This window comes from Schistocerca serialis, chromosome 9 (assembly GCF_023864345.2).
Source record: "Schistocerca serialis cubense isolate TAMUIC-IGC-003099 chromosome 9, iqSchSeri2.2, whole genome shotgun sequence".
Taxonomy (NCBI): domain Eukaryota; kingdom Metazoa; phylum Arthropoda; class Insecta; order Orthoptera; family Acrididae; genus Schistocerca; species Schistocerca serialis.
This window is the reverse complement of record NC_064646.1, coordinates 495,268,523-495,289,359: the sequence shown is the minus strand read 5'-3', so window position 1 is coordinate 495,289,359 and position 20,837 is coordinate 495,268,523. Positions and strand designations below refer to the sequence as shown.

General features: G+C 42.2%; 1 protein-coding gene and 1 long non-coding RNA gene across 2 annotated transcripts in view; one reads left to right on the top strand and one right to left on the bottom strand.

Annotated features, from left to right (window-relative positions):
* The window catches only part of LOC126418919 (uncharacterized), a 90,037-nt gene extending 72,142 nt beyond the window's left edge, over positions 1 to 17,895 (bottom strand). Inside the window, exon 1 of the long non-coding RNA XR_007575908.1 lies at positions 17,753 to 17,895. This is a non-coding gene — a long non-coding RNA (uncharacterized LOC126418919). The remainder of the gene's footprint in view (positions 1 to 17,752) is intronic.
* LOC126418917 (coagulation factor X) overlaps positions 14,074 to 20,837 on the top strand; it is a gene marked incomplete in the record, with an annotated part of 816,895 nt that continues 810,131 nt past the window's right edge. The window contains 1 exon segment of the mRNA XM_050085943.1: positions 14,074 to 14,144. Within this exon segment, the coding sequence (XP_049941900.1) occupies positions 14,088 to 14,144 (57 nt within the window).

Genomic DNA, 20,837 nt, shown 5'->3' with positions numbered 1-20,837 from the left:
TTCAATGACTGCTTCACAGCCTGTGCCACCTGTATCCTCCATACCAACACCAGCTTTTCTGAATTATGCTGGTGGGAACTGGGAACTCTCCTGTAACATATCTTTATCTTCCTGTAATGCTGTAACTTCATTGGTCCTCATCGTTCTCCCACCTATCCCCTTCCCTGATCCCACTCTAGCACTATACAGACATATATTCTTCCACCACAGAACACATTAGCCTTTCTTCCCCCCTCTATTTCTTTCTCTTTCCACCTTCCATCTCCCCCCCCCCCCAATCCCCCCCCCCACCCCCCTGCTCACTCATCAACCGCACCTAGTTGGCCTAGCCTGTTGCCACCATGTCTTTGCATGCTCCCACAAGCAGCATTTATCGTCTGCCACCCCTATCCTGCTATCCCTATCCATCCCCACCCCAGTATCTTCCTTACCCACCACTGCCCATATTGTTTCTCCAATCATGCACAATTGCTCACAGTCTGGCCTCAGTAGCCAGAGATAGTGTTCATGTTTGTGTCAGTTGTGCTTGCATGAATGTATGTGTTGTTTACTTTAGACAAAGGCTTTTGGCTGAAAGCTCAAATTTTAGCAGCTCTCTCTCTCTCTCTCTCTCTCTCTCTCTCTCTCTCTCTCTCTCTCTCTCTCTCCTCTCTGTCTGCAACTCAGCACCTCCTCTATATGGTGGTGAGAAGCAATCTGTCCTTTTCATATTTATGAGATCTTCCTGTTTTGCATCCATTCACCCAGGTATGTGTGTGTATTGAATGATTCCAGTTGTGATTCAGAGACATCATAATCATTGCACACTGCTTTTCTGTATTTTATGAGGTGTACAGCTTTACATTCATGTACATTTGAAGCAATTTGTCAATATTTGCACCACTTTGAAATTTTGTCAAGATCTGACTGTATTTATGCAGCTGTTTTAAGCTAGCACTTAGTTACAGATAACAAATCATCTTTAAGAAGTCTGAGGTTACTAATAGTTTTGTGTGGCAGGTCATTAATGTACTCCTACAAAATGAACCTATACAGTTACCAGGTACATGCCTATTTCTGTCAGTGGCTCTTCTTCCAAGTTAACACACTGCTTCCTCCTATCAAGAAATCCTTAGTCCATTCACAAAGTTTTGTTTGATATCCATTATACTTGTGCTGTTGTTAATAAATATTTGTGTAGTACTGAGACAAAATCTTATTGGAAGTCAGGGAATACTGTACACATCCATGGCATTCAGAGTAATGCATGAAAAAAAGTATGAGTTGGGTTTCACATGACCGATCTTTTCTGAATGAGAACTAGACTGGGATGGTATATCTGTATCTTACTTTGTAAATTATAAACAAAGATGAGGTGACTTATCGAACGAAAGCGCTGGCAGGTCGATAGACACACAAACAAACACAAACATAAACACAAAATTCAAGCTTTCGCAACAAACTGTTGCCTCATCAGGAAAGAGGGAAGGAGAGGGGAAGACGAAAGGAAGTGGGTTTTAAGGGAGAGGGTAAGGAGTCATTCCAATCCCGGGAGCAGAAAGACTTACCTTAGGGGGAAAAAAGGACAGGTATACACTCGCACACACGCACATATCCATCCACACATACAGACACAAGCAGACATATTTAAAGACCAATTTTTCCCACGTGGAATGTTTCCTTCTCTTACTTTGTAAAGAAACATTTGGAAAGGGAATTCAGCATTTTTGCTTTGCTACCTTCAACCCAGTTTCTGTGTCATCCATAAGTGTCTCGACACTAACTTTGTTGCCACTGACAGACTTTATTAGAATTTCTTTGAGTTTCATGAGGGCACTTTCAAATACACTCCTGGAAATGGAAAAAAGAACACATTGACACCGGTGTGTCAGACCCACCATACTTGCTCCGGACACTGCGAGAGGGCTGTACAAGCAATGATCACACGCACGGCACAGCGGACACACCAGGAACCGCGATGTTGGCCGTCGAATGGCGCTAGCTGCGCAGCATTTGTGCACCGCCGCCGTCAGTGTCAGCCAGTTTGCCGTGGCATACGGAGCTCCATCGCAGTCTTTAACACTGGTAGCATGCCGCGACAGCATGGACGTGAACCGTATGTGCAGTTGACGGACTTTGAGCGAGGGCGTATAGTGGGCATGCGGGAGGCCGGGTGGACGTACCGCCGAATTGCTCAACACGTGGGGCGTGAGGTCTCCACAGTACATCGATGTTGTCGCCAGTGGTCGGCGGAAGGTGCACGTGCCCGTCGACCTGGGACCGGACCGCAGCGACGCACGGATGCACGCCAAGACCGTAGGATCCTACGCAGTGCCGTAGGGGACCGCACCGCCACTTCCCAGCAAATTAGGGACACTGTTGCTCCTGGGGTATCGGCGAGGACCATTCGCAACCGTCTCCATGAAGCTGGGCTACAGTCCCGCACACCGTTAGGCCGTCTTCCGCTCACGCCCCAACATCGTGCAGCCCGCCTCCAGTGGTGTCGCGACAGGCGTGAATGGAGGGACGAATTGAGACGTGTCGTCTTCAGCGATGAGAGTCGCTTCTGCCTTGGTGCCAATGATGGTCGTATGCGTGTTTGGCGCCGTGCAGGTGAGCACCACAATCAGGACTGCATACGACCGAGGCACACAGGGCCAACACCCGGCATCATAGTGTGGGGAGCGATCTCCTACACTGGCCGTACACCACTGGTGATCGTCGAGGGGACACTGAATAGTGCACGGTACATCCAAACCGTCATCGAACCCATCGTTCTACCATTCCTAGACCGGCAAGGGAACTTGCTGTTCCAACAGGACAATGCACGTCCGCATGTATCCCGTGCCACCCAACGTGCTCTAGAAGGTGTAAGTCAACTACCCTGGCCAGCAAGATCTCTGGATCTGTCCCCTATTGAGCATGTTTGGGACTGGATGAAGCGTCGTCTCACGCGGTCTGCACGTCCAGCATGAACGCTGGTCCAACTGAGGCGCCAGGTGGAAATGGCATGGCAAGCCGTTCCACAGGACTACATCCAGCATCTCTACGATCGTCTCCATGGGAGAATAGCAGCCTGCATTGCTGCAAAAGGTGGATATACACTGTACTAGTGCCGACATTGTGCATGCTCTGTTGCCTGTGTCTATGTGCCTGTGGTTCTGTCAGTGTGATCATGTGATGTATCTGACCCCAGGAATGTGTCAATAAAGTTTCCCCTTCCTGGGACAATGAATTCACGGTGTTCTTATTTCAATTTCCAGGAGTGTAATATTTTATGGTAGCCACTGAAGAGATTTCATCTATTCTCTCTTTATGAACAGCTCAAGGCTTTATTTTAGACCATTTTGCAGTACTTGCTGTTTTTGTAGAAATTTCTTCACACAGACTGCATACCATGGAGAATCCCTCCCATCATGAACAGTTTGATGTGTTCATCATATCTATCTAGTGCTTGGTCAGATATGAGCTCCAGTGCTTTTTAGGACTAATTCAAAATTTGGAACTTTGTTACAAATGCTTTGAAAGTTGATAATTCAGATTTTAATCATTTCATCTGAGGGGGACGTCAGACTGGTGTTTTATTCATCATGGAGTCCTGTAGGGTTCCATCCTGTGTCCTTTATTATTCCTGATTGTAATAATGATCTGCAATTAGCTGGGAACGATAATGGAGTGCAAATTTACTATGTTGGTAGCCATTCCCAGTACTGTGAAAGAAAATTTTCAATCACAGTCACCATAAAATTTTAGAAAAAGTTCATAGCTCGATTATTCTTCCTTCTGCCAACCTAAGCAACACAAATTCCACAGTAACTAGCAGTTACAGAAAGTTTGGTAACTCTATTTTTCTGGGCCTTGACTTGGAGTGCGACTGAACTGGGAACATAATACAATTCAAATTTTGAAGAGATTGAGCTCAATTTGTTTACTTTAAGAGTGCTCTCTCATACTGAAGACCAAATGGTCATGAAGACAGCTTACTTAGCTTAAAAGTATGTGTATTCCACAGTGCCATATGGAATTATCATCTGTGGGAACTCTCCTCTTGCTCAAAAAGTCTTCATTCTTCAGAAAAGAGTGATTAGAATCATTCACTGGAAACTACAGCTAGGAATATCAACAATGGGGAAAAGACAGATTGCTACTTACCATAAAGAAGACACATCAATTTGCAGACAGGCATAATTAGAAGATACTCACATAAAGCTTTTGGCCACAGCATTCATCAATAAGACACACACACACACACACACACACACACACACACACAGATGCATCACGCGCACACAGCTGCCAACTCCAGCATATCAGGCCAGAATACAATTATCTCACTGGATGCAAACAGCAATCTGGAGGGAGTGAGGAAGGAGAAGGGATAGTAGTGTATGGGTGGGGAGAGAGACAAATGCTGTCTGGTGGTGTGTGCGGGACTAGACTGCCTACAGGCACCACAGGAGGTTGTGGTGCTGGGAGGGGGAAAAAAAGATAAAAAAGGAGAGGAGCAGGGAAAGACAAACAGATGCATTGACAGAGGGCTGCAAATAAACAGGGTAAGAGATGACAATAGGAAGGAGGTGACAGGACAGAGAGGCTGGAAATTGTTGGGTGGAGGGTGTGTGGGCAGTACATTACCGTAAGTTGAGGCTGGGATAATTACGGGAGCAGAGAATGGGTTGTTAGGGTAGCTCCCATCTGTGCAGTCATCCTACGGTAACATACTGCCCCCACACCGCCCAACAGCTTCTACCCCCTTTGTCCTATCATCTCCTCCCCATTCTCATCTCCCACCCTGTTTATTTCCAGCCCTTTGCCGATGCCTCTGTCTGTCTTTCACCAGCCCTCTCCTTTTTTTGCTCCTTTTTGCCCAACCTTCCTGTCCCAGAACCTCCTAACACTGTGTCTGTTGGCAGTGGTACTGCACATTACATCAGACAATGTTTATCCCTCTCCCCACCCATACACAACTATCCCTTCCCCTTCCTCGCCCCCTCCAAATTGCTGTTTGATCGCACAGGCTTGAGGTGCTGGAGTTGGCAGTCATGTGTCCTTGAGATGTGCTTGCTTGTGTGTGTGTGTGTGTGTGTGTGTGTGTGTGTGTGTGTGTGAGAGAGAGAGAGAGAGAGAGAGAGAGAGAGAGAGAGAGAGAGATTAAGGCTGTGTCAAAAGCTTTATGTGAGTAGCTTCTAATTGTGCCTGTCTGCAACTTGACGTGTCTTTTTTACAAGTAATAGCAACTTTGTTGATTAGAATCATTTGTAGAGTATGTGCAAGACCCTCCTGTTCTGAATTATTTACTCAGCTTGTAATACTTACCATTGCTTTCCGGTACATTTTTTTTTCTCTTTGGCAATTTGTTACACAGAAATTCTTTCTTTTTGAAAGCAACTCAGAAGTTCAGAAGTGTGACACTATATGTAAGAATGACATGTATTACTGACCAAACAATCTGTTTCTGGTGAAGCAAGTGTCTGACCCCTTTTCAAATTAAATCGTGCTAATTTTTCTTGAATCGTTGATTCTACACTGATCAGGAATTAGGAAACGAGAACTTGCCAGAGAAAAGATATAGGTAAATAGTTTCTTTACTGTCAAGTATTAATATGAGCATAATACAAGAATTTTATATAGATCAAGTTGTTTTCATTCAGTCACTGTACAGTGCGCATGTGCTTTTTATTTTTTATATGTTGCTGAATTGACTACCTAGAAGTAGGATAACTTTTGTGCCTATAAAACTCTTCTAAACATTTCACCATTGAAATGAGAATTTCATTATTTTTATTTGTAAGACTGTAGCATCTGTTTGTAAATCTGTTGAGCAGCAAACTGAAATTAAATATTCGTGTAAATGTATGTAATCACAAGCTCAATATGAGCCACTGCTAGGGCAAGCTCATCATGTATGGATCTACAGAACATGCATAAATAAGATAAAATAAAATGAACACATGTAAATTTGCTTAGTTTCAAAACCACAGGCTGCTCCTGATACGGGAGAGGAAAGGATTGGAGGGTAAAAAGACTGGTAGGACTTACACACATGGAAAGTCATTCTGGTCTCTCATTCAAGGGAATCTTCATTTGTAGGATGACTGGGAAGAGTGAATCTCCAGTACCAGATGAGATTTAAAATTTTGATGACTTAGAAGTTGCAAACAGAGCAGTAGATATATCTCCAAAAATTATATTTTCAAAAACATAGTAGTAGGTAAGTTTAAGAAGAGAATGGAAATAAGTGCAGGAAAAATCTCATCTGATACCAACAACATATTTTTTCTTTACATTGCATCCATAAGTCTTTGGTTGTCTGAGATGAATTTTCCTGTGTTTTTAAGCCTTACTAGCTCCTCTTCTTCCAAACCTTTCCTCTCCTGTACCAGAGGGAGCAGCTACAGCTTCCAAAATATTGAAATTTTACATGTTTCTATGTGTTTTCTCCTTCTGGTGCTGCAGATGCCAGCTGTAAATAGATTTATTTCTATGTATATTATAAATATTTTTAAAATAGCAGACTGGATGTCTCTACATAGGTCATTGGCTGTAATCATTCACAAACACACACTTTCTTTTCCAGTCTTAGCCAAAACTAACAAAAAATTTTGTGTTTATAAATATTTTTGTTTCATTGATCACTTTCACAGGTATAAAAACTTAATGTTCCACAGGGGACAGAGACAATTTCATTTCTATTAAAGTTGTGACACATTTGTCTGTCTGTCTAAAATAGATGTGTGAGATGAATGCTTGTACAGTGTGGTATGTTGCCATTCACCATTACCACAAATTCAAATTATCAAGCTAGAAAAATAGATTGAACAATGGAAAACCCAGGGTGGAATAACGATAATTATGAAAAGGATAGATGGTGCTCACTGTATAGAGGAGCTGTTGTCGCAGTCTGGCATAACAAAAATAACACTAAACGTGTGAGCTTTCGGGCAAAACACCTTCTTCTAAAGTATACAAAACACACACACACACACACACACACACACACACACACACACACACATTCATGCAAACACAACTCCCATACATATGACCAGTGTCTCTGGCCACTGAGGCCAGACTGTGAGCAATTGTGCATGATGGGAGAAGCAGTGTGGGTGGTGGGGATAAGGAGGAGGCTGGAGTGGGGAGGGGGAGGGATAGCAGGGCAGGGGTAGGGAACAGTACAGTGTTGCTTGTAGGAGAATACAGGGACATGGTGGGGATGTGGTAGGGCAGCTAGATGCAGTCAGGAGGTCAGATAGGTAGGGGGCGGGAAAGGAAAGAAGTAGATCAAGGAAAAAAGAATGTAAGTGCATTGGTGAAGTAGGAGGCTGTGTAGTGCTGGAGTGAGAGCAGGTGGGAACTTCCCTGCAATATGTTCCCGTAACCCTCCTGGCCTCAGCCTTTGTTAGTCCCTGTCTTTCACCCACCTGTCACCCTTCCTGTTCCCACTCCACCAATGCATCCACAGTCTTTTTTCTCATCCTCTTCTTCTCTCCTTTATCCCTCCTCTCCCCCCCCCCCCCCCTCCCTCCCCATCATCCAGCCACACGACTACCCCTAGCTGCCCTATCCTGCCCCCACCATATCACTTTTTCTCCCTCAAGTAGCACTTTACTGTACCCCTCTGTCCTGTATCCCACCCTGCTCTCTCTCCCCCTCCCTCTCTGAGCCTCCTTGTTGCCCCCACCATCCAGATTACTTCTCCCATCATGCACAGTTGCTTATAGTCCGGTCTCAGTGGCCAAAGACAGAGGTCATGTGCGCATGTGCTTGCATGAATGTTTGTGTGTTGTCTACTTTAGAAGTAGGTCTTTTGGTTGAAAACTTGCATGTTTAGCAATCTTTTTGTTGTGCCTGTCTGTTACTCAACGTCTCCTCTACATGTAGAGTGGCAATCTATCCTTGCCATTAGAAATATAGACTCATGGATTGAGGATTCCTGTTAACAGCATGAGAAGTATTGATATTTATTTTTAGCTGGCCTCTACTCTTATAACATATCATGAAAAATGTCAAAGTAGCCTTAAAAACAACAAAGCTGAAGGAGATAATTGGCAGTCGTTTAGTGTAATTGCAGAAGCAGTGGCTGTTTAAAAAGTAACAGCTCAATATCCAATTTGACATTTTAAATTTAGTATGAGTAGGAACAAATCCTCCTATGAACCATGGACCTTGCTGTTGGTGGGGAGGCTAGCATGCCTCAGCGATACAGATGGCCGTACCGTAGGTGCAACCACAACGGAGGGGTAACTGTTGAGAGGCAAGACAAACATGTGGTTCCTGAAGAGGGGCAGCAGCCTTTTCAGTAGTTGCAGGGGCAACAGTCTGGATGATTGACTGATCTGGCCTTGTACCACTAACCAAAACGGCCTTGCTGTGCTGGTACTGCGAACGGCTGAAAGCAAGGGGAAACTACAGCCGTAATTTTTCCCAAGGGCATGCAGCTTTACTGTATTGTTAAATGATGATGGTGTCCTCTTGGGTAAAATATTCTGGAGGTAAAATAGTCCCCCATTTGGATCTCTGGGCGGGGACTACTCAAGAGGATGTTGTTATCAGGAGAAAGAAAACTGGCGTTCTATGGATCGGAGCGTGGAATGTCAGATCCCTTAATCGGGCAGGTGGGTTAGAAAATTTAAAAAGGGAAATAGATAGGTTAAAGTTAGATCTAGTGGGAATCAGTGAAGTTCAGTGGCAGGAGGAACAAGACTTTTGGTCAGGTGAATATGGGGTTATAAATACAAAATTAAATAGGGGTAATGCAGGAGTAGGTTTAATAATGAATAAAAAAATAGGAGTGCGGGTAAGCTACTGCAAACAGCATAGTGAACGCATTATTGTGGCCAAGATAGACACGAAGCCCACACCTACTACAGTAGTACAAGTTTATATGCCAACTAGCACTGCAGATGATGAAGAAATTGATGAAATGTATGATGAGATAATAGAAATTATTCAGGTAGTGAACGGAGACGAAAATTTAATAGTCATGGGTGACTGGAATTTGAGAGTGGGAAAAGGGAGAGAAGGAAACATAGTAGGTGAAATTGGATTGGGGGTAAGAAATGAAAGATGAAGTCGTCTGGTAGAATTTTGCACAGAGCATAACTTAATCATAGTTAACACTTGGTTCAAGAATCATGAAAGAAGGTTGTATACATGGAAGAATCCTGGAGGTACTAGAAGGTATCAGATAGATTATATAACGGTAAGACAGAGATTCACGAACCAGGTTTTAAATTGTAAGACATTTCCAGGGGCAGATGTGGACTCTGACCACAATCTATTGGTTATGAACTGTAGATTAAAACTGAAGAAACTGCAAAAAGGTGGGAATTTAAGGAGATGGGACCTGGATAAACTGACTAAACCAGAGGTTGTACAGAGTTTCAGAGAGAGCACAAGGGAACAATTGATAGGAATGGGGGAAAGAAATACAGTAGAAGAAAAATGGGTAGCTCTGAGGGATGAAGTAGTGAAGGCAGCAGAGGATCAAGTAGGTAAAAAGATTAGGGCTAGTAGAAGATCGACAGGAAGTGGCAAGTGGATAGAGGACAAATGTAGGAATGTAGAGGCTTATCTTACTAGGGGTAAGGTAGATACTGCCTACAGGAAAATTAAAGAGACCTTTGGAGAAAAGAGAACTATTCGTATGAATATCAAGAGCTCAGATGGAAACCCAGTTCTAAGCAAAGAAGGGAAAGCAGAAAGGTGGAAGGAGTATATAGATGGTCTATACAAGGGCGATGTACTTGAGGACAATATTCTGGAAATGGAAGAGGATGTAGATGAAGATGAAATGGGAGATACGATACTGCATGAAAGTTTGACAGAGCACTGAGAGACTTGAGACAAAACAAGGCCCCAGGAGTATCAACATTCTATTAGAACTACTGACAGCCTTGGGAGAGCCAGTCCTGACAAAACTCTACCATCTGGTGAGCAAGATACATGAGGCAGGTGGAATACCCCCACACCTCAAGAAGAATATAATAATTCCAATCCCAAAGAAAGCAGGTGCTGACAGATGTGAAAATTACCGAACTATCAGTTTAATAAGTCACAGCTGCAAAATACTAATGTGAATTCTTTACAGACGAATGGAAAAACTGGTAGAAGCCAATGTCGGGGAAGATCAGTTTGGATTCCATAGAAATATCGGAACATGTGAGGCAATACTGACCTTACGACTTACCTTAGAAGAAAGATTAAGGAATGGCAAACCTACGTTTCTAGCATTTGTAGAGTTAGAGAAAGCTTTTCACAATGTTGAGTGGAATACTCTCTTTCAAATTCTAAAGGTGGCACGGGTAAAATACAGGGAGCAAAAGGCTATTTACACTTTGTACAGAAACCAGATGGCAGTTATAAGAGTCAAGGGCCATGAAAGGGAAGCAGTGGTTGGGAAAGGAGTGAGACAGGGTTGTAGCCTCTCCCCAATGTTATTCAATCTGTATATTGAGCAAGCAGTGAAGGAAACAAAAGAAAAATTCAGAGTAGGTATTAAAGTCCATGGAGAAGAAATAAAAACGTTGAGGTTCGCCGATGACATTGTAATTCTGTCAGAGACAGCAAAGGACAGTTGAACGGAATGGCCAGTGTCTTGAAAGGAGGATATAAGATGAACGTCAACAAAAGCAAAGTGAGGATAATGGAATGTAGTCGAATTAAGTCGGGTGATGCTGAGGGAATTAGATTAGGAAGTGAGACACTTAAAGTAGTAAAGGATTGTTGCTATTTGGGGAGCAAAATAACTGATGATGGTCAAAGTAGAGAGGATATAAAATGTAGACTGGCAATGGCAAGGAAATCGTTTCTGAAGAAGAGAAATTTGTTAACATCGAGTATAGATTTAAGTGTCAGGAAGTTGTTTCTGAAAGTATTTGTATGGAGTGTAGCCATGTATGGAAGTGAAACATGGATGATAAATAGTTTGGACAAGAAGAGAATAGAAGCTTTCGAAATGTGGTGCTACAGAAGAATGCTGAAGATTAGATGGGTAGATCACATAACTAATGAGGAGGTATGGAATAGAATTGGGGAGGAGTTTGTGGCACAACTTGACTAGAAGAAGGGATCGGTTGGTAGGACATGTTCTGAGGCATCAAGGGATCACCAGTTTAGTATTGGAGGGCAGCGTGGAGGGTAAGAATCGTAGAGGGAGACCAAGAGATGAATACACTAAACAGATACAGAAGGATGTAGGCTGCAGTAACTACTGGGAGATGAAGAAGCTTGCACAGGATAGAGTAGCATGGAGAGCTGCATCAAACCAGTCTCAGGACTGAGGACCACAACAACAAGAAGACCAAATAGTTTATAACAGATTCATGATAACTAATTTCATTATTAGTGGCTGCTTCTCTGTGTTAATGTATACCCACATGTGTTCAACATCCCTTAAAATTCACCATGGAAAAGGATGAACTAATGAGTCACACAGTTGTATGACTATACAGACAGCTGTTATATTCTATTTTGTATGAATAACAGTTGCCTCTTACCAAATAGCAGTCCATCACCTGTGGAATAAGTATAAGGAGGCAAGCCTTACTGCAAAGAGGATGAGTTCTGTTTTGATGAAACTGAACACTCTTCGATATTAGCTGTGCCGCCAACTCTTCAAAAGTTGTCTGTTAATGTCTAGCATCTGTTTTTGTAACTGTTATTCGAGTGAAGGCTCTGCTCTCCACTGTGAATGCAGAAACATGTGGAGAGATGTTAAATGAAATGCTGATGGTACTAACATTTGAATGCGATTCCAGTGTAGATCTAAGATGTTATGTTTCTTCATCACTCTTATAAGCTCTCACTAGCACTAGACAAGCACTTACACTTTTCCCATTATGTCTCAGTTCTTTCTTAAATATTTATGCTTCATTCTGTGTTCAAAGTGTTACCAACATGAGAATAATGCAGAAGGGTACGGGTTTATATCTAAGTATAAGTTTCAGTTAATTTATCATATCTGCAATATCTCCATATGGTGAGAAACATGCAAGTTGGTTTAGAAGTATCAAAGAGTTCCTCAATGAAAATACAGATGCATGCTAACACACAGGCAGAGGAGACTTGCCAGATATGATGAAAAGAAAATAATATTTTGTTGGTATCACATGCAATTTTTCCTGCACCTAGTTTCCCCTCTCTTTTTAAATACGTTCAGTACTGGTAACTGAATCTATTCAGAAATTCACATGTGGGCAAGAAATAAGTGTCCAGTGAAGGGGACTTTATTTTTTTTCATTAAAATTGTTTACATTGTGTGTCAGTGCCTTAAATTCATAAAAAGAGATAGCCAAATATTTTCATGTTTTCCTTCTTTACTCACTTCCTGCAGGAGTACGATAAAATTGTGAATAGGGGAGGCAATTTTAATTTCTGATGCTAGAAGAAAATATATGTATCAGAAGGTAGTTGTCAGCATGACTTTGTTTTAAAAGTTTTGTCTGCGTGTGGTTTGAGGAAGAGCATAAGGTCATATTTTCACAACATATGTCTGCACAATAAATTATTCTGTGTAATTTATTATTTGACTTTCATGTTCTCTAGAAGGTGATATCTCTTAATCTCTTAGACTATTTTTAAGACAAAGTTCAGTATCAACTCCACAAAAATGTCAGTTGCATTACAGCAGACCACACATAACAATTACTACAAAATTTGAACAATTTATAACAAATGTCAGTAATCCCCCCTAACCCCCCCCCCCCCCCCCTCCCAGGTGAAGCATTTATTGATGATGTTTTAACAGCTATGTATCCAATACACTCGCAGATACTTTCATCTTTATAATGATCAAAATTTTTATGGTCTAGGATACAGTAATTGATACTTTTCATTACCACATCTCACATAAAAATTCGTGTCTTTACTATTGCCTTGTGACTATGTATTACCACACACTCTTTAATTTTCATATAAATAATTAATCAGCAACATGCTACACACCGTGTTTAAGGTTCAGTAATTCAACTAGTAATATTACGCGATAATTTAAACTTTATTTAGCAGTGGTTGACATTGTTTGGTAAGCTGTTGTATAAGCAGCCATCAGCCAGTTGTAAATAAAGAGGCACCAAGTTTTCTGTTATAAAGTGACCTAGAACAGTCCAGGCATATTGAATACATCAATTCGAAGCTGAGTACAGACTATTATTTATTTATTTTTAAGGTGTCTAAAAGTATGCATAATGAGCATTCATGCCCACTATGCATATTTCAGTGTGCACCTGAAATATGGCCAGTAATAATGGGGTGATTCCCCAGCAGCTCAGGGGACCTTTAGAATACAAATGAGAGCCATCAGATCACTGCAGGGAGCAGAGTTAGACGGTTGTTTAAAACACTGAAAGGGCAACAATTACAATGCATGTATGTTGTGGACACACTGACATACAATTATGTTATTGGCAATGATTGCTGTACGAGATAAAATTGTAATATACACAATCAAAACACAAGATTAAAAGGGAATTTACATGTAATTCCAGCTAATACTAGTTTGTGTCTGAGGGGATGTGCTGTATGGTAATAAAAGTGTATAACGAGTTGCCAGATGATTTAAAATGTAGGCCTAAATTAAATATAAATGCATCTGGAAGGTCTGTTAGGGAACAGTATCACTGCTTCTTTTCAATAAGTGAATTCACTTACTTTGTTTGTATATGTACATGTATAGATGTGAGATTTGTTTTACATATGTTTATCATTTGCTCCTGAATGTTCACTACAGTAAGGGCACAAATTTAGCTATATGACCTTTTACCGGCTTATTCGATTTTGGATTGCTCTGTAGATGTGTATCTATGAATTAAGGATCGGTTGTTAAAGTGGTTGACACGTTATGTTAAGATTTGCCACCGCGAATGGATATGTCATTGGCGATTTCCGAACGTACCAAAGCGAACTGTCCGCGCGAGGCAGAACTGTGCGCCTTTCAGTCGCAGCGGCCGAGCAGTCAGAATTCGGTTTCCTATTGGCTGCCGGTCGACCCGTAAGAAATACTGGAGCTTTGGGCGCGCGCATAACGTGAACAGTGTGCCTGAGCTTTGCGGTGCGGGAGAAGCAAAGGATCTAAGTGGCTGGCAGTGAGAGCGAAGACCGGCGCCATGAGGCTAGTTGCCGCGCTGCTCGTCTGGGCAATTGGCAGCAGCACCGTCGCAACGGTGAGTCTGCTGTTTTTCAGCTTCAGTTGTCTGCCGGCAGCAGCGGTGAGCGTAAGAGACCAAGTCGAAAACAGAGCGAGAATACAGATATTGTCGCCGAGAAAGACAGCGATATCCTCTAAAGAGACGAACGACTCACGTCTCTTACTGTTTTAATAGCAGTGCGTCGCAGGAGCAACAACTTTGTGCACTGAATTAGTTGTATATTTTTAAAGGAATTGTCAGAGTTGATTGTGTTTTTTGTGGATAGCCTCTAAGGATATTGTGAGAAAGTCCGTCAGTTTGTTCTTTCAGTTATGCGATGGTACTGTAAATCACATATTGTATCAAGCATTTCCAGGTTAACTCTAGGACTTAAAAACATTGGATATGTCGGTTTCGTTAAGTGTTTTGCTAATAATAATTGGTACCGTATCGAAGTTGCACGTTGCGCAAGACGATTTATTTTCCCATCAGCTATTTATGTTGCACTGCAGTGTGCGCGATCTCCTGTGAGTTGTTAATTTATCTTACTGCCTGAAATTCTGTTAATAGATGAAAGCTTTTAACACTTTGTTCAGTCAGGCTTAAAACTTTTCCTACGAAAGAGCTATAGCCTGATGTCTGTAATTCACATGTAGGCACGTGGACGAAGTCTGTGTACACGTTCAATGTGTGATCATCATCATCAGTTGTTTAGTATCTACATCCCCACGATGTTGATATACGATTTGGAAAATACATGGGTACGGTAACAAAAACTAAGTGAAGTTTTGTAATTAATTTTTCTTTGCAAGCAAAAGAATCGAAAGAGCGGCAGTTTTCGAACTTGATTTTATGGCAAATGTGGTTAATACAGACGTGCAACTCAGCACGTTACCGTGACCGCGAACAATTTTTCTCGAGCGAACAGCATGAATTGGTAAACACTACTGTGTAGGAACAAACTAGTGTTATTTTATTATTAAAAACATTAAGACATACTGCAATTGATAACGAGTAGCCGTATATATGGTGTGAGGAAATTAGCAAAGAAAGTTTATAAAAATATGTAACATCCGAGACAGTATTACAATGACAAATTCGTTATCCGAATAGTTACTGACCTTGGTCGTTGTACGCTCGGTTCGCTGTTTTCGGTGAGTCAACTCATAAATTGTTTCGTGCCATTGTCCAACAGTTTCCTTCGCAGTGGTGATGGCATTACGTTTGGATGGTGCATTTCTTGATAACGTCTTCATCGTTTCAAAAGATGATGATTACAAATCATGAACAGAGAAGCATAAGTTATCTGTATGTACCGCCTAATTTGTACTAGTGAATGTGATAAAACAGAAAAAATAATTCTGAACATAACACAGCAGCATTTTGAACGTTATTTTGGTTATTCTGCGAGTTCGTAACAGAATGGGAACGCTTCGCTTTCGTGCAACTAATGTTCTATGCTGGACGTACGCAATCTTGATGCAGAAGGGTATTGATTTTCACATGGAAGGGTGTCGCAAACAAGGCCTATAAGCTTTCAACAACGCCCCGTTGACTGTAAATATTTAGATACAATTTTGAAATCAGTCTTCCATCTGTATAATGCAAGTAATTCCGTGAGACAGTCTCAAATGTTCGGTTTCATCGAAACGACATCCGTAATAGCGTTACTAAATACATTTTCATGTGTTTTGGTTCATCCTAATATACCTGTTGACAACTGATTGGTTACTGGTATCGGCAGTTGCAGAACTAAAAAGTGTCATGTCTATTTATGCCAGAAAAATTTCGACTTATATTTCCAAAAGCATCAATGTTTGTATGATTTACATTATACGTACATACATCTCTCTTTAGTTATTTAACTTCACGCTTGTATGTAAAATAACGACAGGCGGCTACTTATTACGTAATTTCAAGTCACAAATGATTATTTTGGAAATTAAAAAAAGTGCTTCGAACTGCGAAATTGACAACATCAATAATGCAACGCATGAACAACTTTCACTTATCTGCAGTGCTTGTAATTTAGTATCGTCCGCTTATGCGTTGTTTTCGGAATGGTTTGTACCAAACTTTTTTAAATTGTTGCCACAAATCAGCGCGCTGTGGCAAGGCTCCGACGTAAACATTGTAATTTTGTTGCCTGGTGTTCCTAAGCTCCAACATTTAATTTGTTAAATCAAACTAACTTATACGTACCCGAATAGACTAGTGTTACGTGATACTGAAGAGCTCGTTTCGCGCTATTGGAACCGCCAAGAAAACTCTTTGAGTTCATGTTCTAGAGACTTTTCGTTCGATCCAATTGAGTATTTTGACTTTGGCCGACGACATGGTATATATGATCTTGAGTTAGGTGCATCCACACTGTGCCTTTTTTGTGTTCAGACACGCGCATAAATTTCCAACGGCGCAACAGAGCATGAACATTTGTGCATGCGTAATTTCCTGGAAATGGAGGCCATGCGTTAAGTGCATTGCTTCCCACATTCGGTGGGAATCTTCGCGCTTTCTAACAGACGACAGGCAGGCAGGTAGGTAGATGTTAACGTGGGTTTGACTTTGTAATAAGCTGATGTTACACTGTGAAGCGATTTACGCGCAATAATGTCTGTTGACTGCAAAGGAAGCACGCGTAAATTTGCAGATATTTATAGTAAAGTCGTATTTAATGCCGTTTCAACAGATTAATTGAATAAAAAAATTGAGATATGATGCCCTGAGCGTCAAGTATTAGAAAGTTTTCGATCATATTACTGTAAAGAATAAAAGACCGTAAGTTTAAGAGAGAAGAATTAGCCAGAAATTTATGAAGGTGTATATGAAAACTGTGGACGAATAGTCACGCTATGACGACTTAATAAACAACGGAGGAGCCTGCCTGACATGTGAACAAAACAAATGATGGGGTACCACTATATGTAGCTCCTCGGCAAACTATTAGAAATGGGAATGAAGTTCGGTGGTGATGCAAAAACACGAACTTGGAAAACACAACCTCTGTTCTAGTGGATTATAGCGTCCATGAATTTCCCAAATTTGTCGAGTCTGAGGATGTTAATCTACACGATATATAATCGTTTATGATTAAAGTTGTGTAAACATTTTTTATAAAATAAAATACACATGATGCATTGAAAGTTAACTAACCTTCACGTAAAGATTAAGAACCTCGCTTAAGCATTTTTCAGCTTTCAGGAATAATCACTAAAATGGTTTGTTTTTGAAATGCGAAACAGATAATTCAGATTGGTGAGCCTACGTAAGTTGCCGCTTGTTAGCTAACGAAATGGTATTGCCAGCCTTATCGCTGCAGTTCCGCAAGCAAAAAATCTCGCTATGACTTGAAAATGAAACGTTGTCGTCACTTTGTATTTCTCGTCCCTCTGTTACTGAGATAGTTTTCTACCCACGGTCGCTTTTGGGTTTTGTTTTTCTGTTTCCTTTTCATCACAAAAAAGGACAAGCACAAGCTCTGAAGCAAAGAAGAGGAAAGAGGATACATAGCGTACTGCTCGCGTAATGAGGCAACGCGAGAACGCCCATGCGTACATGCGTTATTTCCACAAATTTCTGTGCATACCTTTTATTCCCGTGCGTCTGCGACTGCGCACGAGGAATGAGGCATCGTGTGGACGTACCTTTAATTATGGACACGCTATATTTTCCGAACTAGTTGTTTGCAGCAGACAATCACTGTAACGGCTTTAAAAAGACGTGGTTGGTTTAACATACTTTGGCACCTGAGCAAACAGACAGAGCGGTCGGGGTGTGGGAGCGGTTTGCCGGCTCTTGACTGGACCCGTGTTTGTTTCTAAATCTGGGCGCTGGGCAGGCTCCCAGATCGGAACACGCCCCGCCGCAACCCGCGCTGCAGCGCATAGTCCCGGTCAGCCGCCTACGTGTCAAATTCTGTGACGTGAGAATTGGGGTGCTACAGCTGTGTGACACGATGCACGTGTTGCAGTTCTTAAGTCATCAACTGAGACAGTGTTTAATGTTCCTTTTATTCTGCCTCCGCTTATCACCTAAGCAACATGTTAAGTCCTCCTCCTACAGCACATTTAATTTGATGACAGTCGAGCAGACAACTTACGAGCAGGTCACGCGGGGCAAATGATGAGACCTTGTGCCTTATGTCAGCGTCGTGCCTGCAATTAACTGCCGTACGAAAGTAATAACTGGCGACCACAATATCCTCTGCAATAAGGCGATGTCCATTGACTTTACTCTCCAAACGACAGAACACGACTACGTCCTTATCATTCACCCAGATATACATTGGTGAGCCAAAACATTATGATCACCTGTCCGTCCTTGGAACGAAATACATGACTTATTCTGAGTATCAAGGATCAGACAGTTTGTTGGTAGATTTTTGGAGGTACGTGGCATTGTGTGTCTACGCACTATTTATGTAATTCGCGTAAATAACGGGCCACTGATGTGAATAAGCAGTAATGGCACCGATGGCAACCCAGATGGGTTCGATAGCATTTATATCAGGCCAGTTTCGTCGACGAGACATCAACGTGAGTTAACTACAACCAGTGCTGTTTTTCTGGGGGAACGTTGGGGGATGCGTACCACTAAATTTTTTCGTCGACAAAGTAATTTTTTTACGTTGTTGAAAAGGAAAGTGCCAAAGATTTATTTCACGGACGTAAATTTTTTATTTCATTTTTTCGTGTTGGTAACTGCAATACGAACGATACCAGTGCAGTTTTTTAGTGGGAAAAGCGATGTCATTGACTGTTTCAAGCATTTCGAAGCTGCGGCAACCGTTCTCGACAACTGAATCGCTGGCAATCTGGAACCGCGAGACCGCTACGGTCGCAGGTTCGAATCCTGCCCCGGGCATGGCTGTAGGTGATGTCGTTAGGTTAGTTAGGTTTAACTAGTTCTAAGGTCTAGGGGACTAATGTCATCAGAAGTTGAGTCCCATAGTGCTCAGAGCTATTTGAACCATCTGAACTGAATCGCTGGCAGGCAGTTCGACAAGATTGTAGTGCCTTCGCCCACTAATGGTGGGCGTTGGTAGTGCTAGACGGATATGCGTACGCTCAAATCGCATGCTTCATTTGAGGTGATGTAAACTTATGTGTTCGATACCACTTTCTCTTCTGTATCTAGGTATCGCCTGCTTCATTTGACCTGTAAAGTCTGAAGAGTCCGATACCATTTTTTTTAGTTCGACATGTTGATGACGTCATGGCTAAAAGCAGACGGGTGGTATCCCACGCTTCAGTTATAACTACTTTTCGCTGCATGTCGGAGTACCCTCAAAAGCACTGACTATAACTCTCAAACCACTGTATCACGGTTCTGCTCAGAGATATCATTGTTGGAGAAGACATCAAGCATGAAGGGATGCAGGTGGTTCGATTGTACCATAGGTGCCATGCAAGAGAAGGAGAATGTCTCAGATAGCATATTACTGCTCCCACCAGCCTATTTCCGTGGCGAGCTGCACTCTTCGAGCCGCCGTTAATCTTGATGGCGACGTTTGTAGAGACGACCGTCGACGTAGTGCAGCAAAAATGTGATCCACCCTAAGAGCCGACACGTTTCCACTGATCGACTGTCGAATATGGTCCCGTGCCACTGCACACGTTGCTGACAATGTCGTTGAGTCAACATGTGAACACATAGGGGTGGTCTGCTGCGGAGCTCTACGTTCAGCAATATACTATAAACGGTATGCTCCGAAGCACTTGTGCATGCACCAGCATTGTGCTTTTTCGGCAGAGCTGTCACGGATCACCATCTATGCTACTTTACAGAACAGACAAGCCTCCGAACCCCAAGTTCTGTGAAGAGTCGTGCACGTCCAATTATTTAGCGCCTAGAGGTAGTAGTTTCACTGCCCTGCTACCTCTTTCCGTAGATGCTCACGACAGTAGCAAGTGAACATTCGACGAGCTTCGTGGTTTTCGAGATATTCGTTCACAGGCCCCACGTAACAACAATGTGCCCTTTATCAAATTCGCTTACCGCAATGGATTTCCCCATTTTCGGCCCACATCTTCGCAAGGGTGATTCCTCCCCCCCCCCCCCCCCCCACCCCCCACCATTCGTGTCTGCTTCGCTTGTCGCGTCACGTGCTCGCAACGCCACAAGGCGACAACCAACGTCACAGTGGGCAGTGGTCATAATCTTTTGGCTTATCAGTTTAATTCATAAATCAAAGTGCCACTTATTCCAGAGAAGCCACAGCTGGTTCACCCATTGGCGTAGGCAGGTAGTTAGTTAGGCACACGGTGCGGTGTTTCAACTCGCCACCCCTCCGCCCGCTTCCATAAAACCCACAAAAACATCTTTTCCTTTCATTTTTTTATGGGAGGGTAGAGCAAGCCATTTTTCGATACAAGTGTTTAAGCAAGCAAAAGATAATGTTAGCTAGCTTGTAAACAGTTTTTATGTCTGGAAATAAGTAAAGTCATTTTTATAAATAACTTACTGTAACTGATTAGTAATGACTTAGGACCAGTGGCGGCTGCTGTGTAAGAGCACGTGAACACCCTAACTTTCGACACCTTGCGGATTTATTGGCTATTTTTCTGTAAATGCTGTTAAACGTAACATAGGTTATGCAATTTGAAAGACACGGCACTTAAATCTACTGCGCTATTGCTCCTGCAGAGTACTTAGAACTTGGCATCGGGGTCGCACGTGCACTTTTTAAGCTTTAGAGCATGCGCAACTCTCGTGACGTAATTGCCTTAT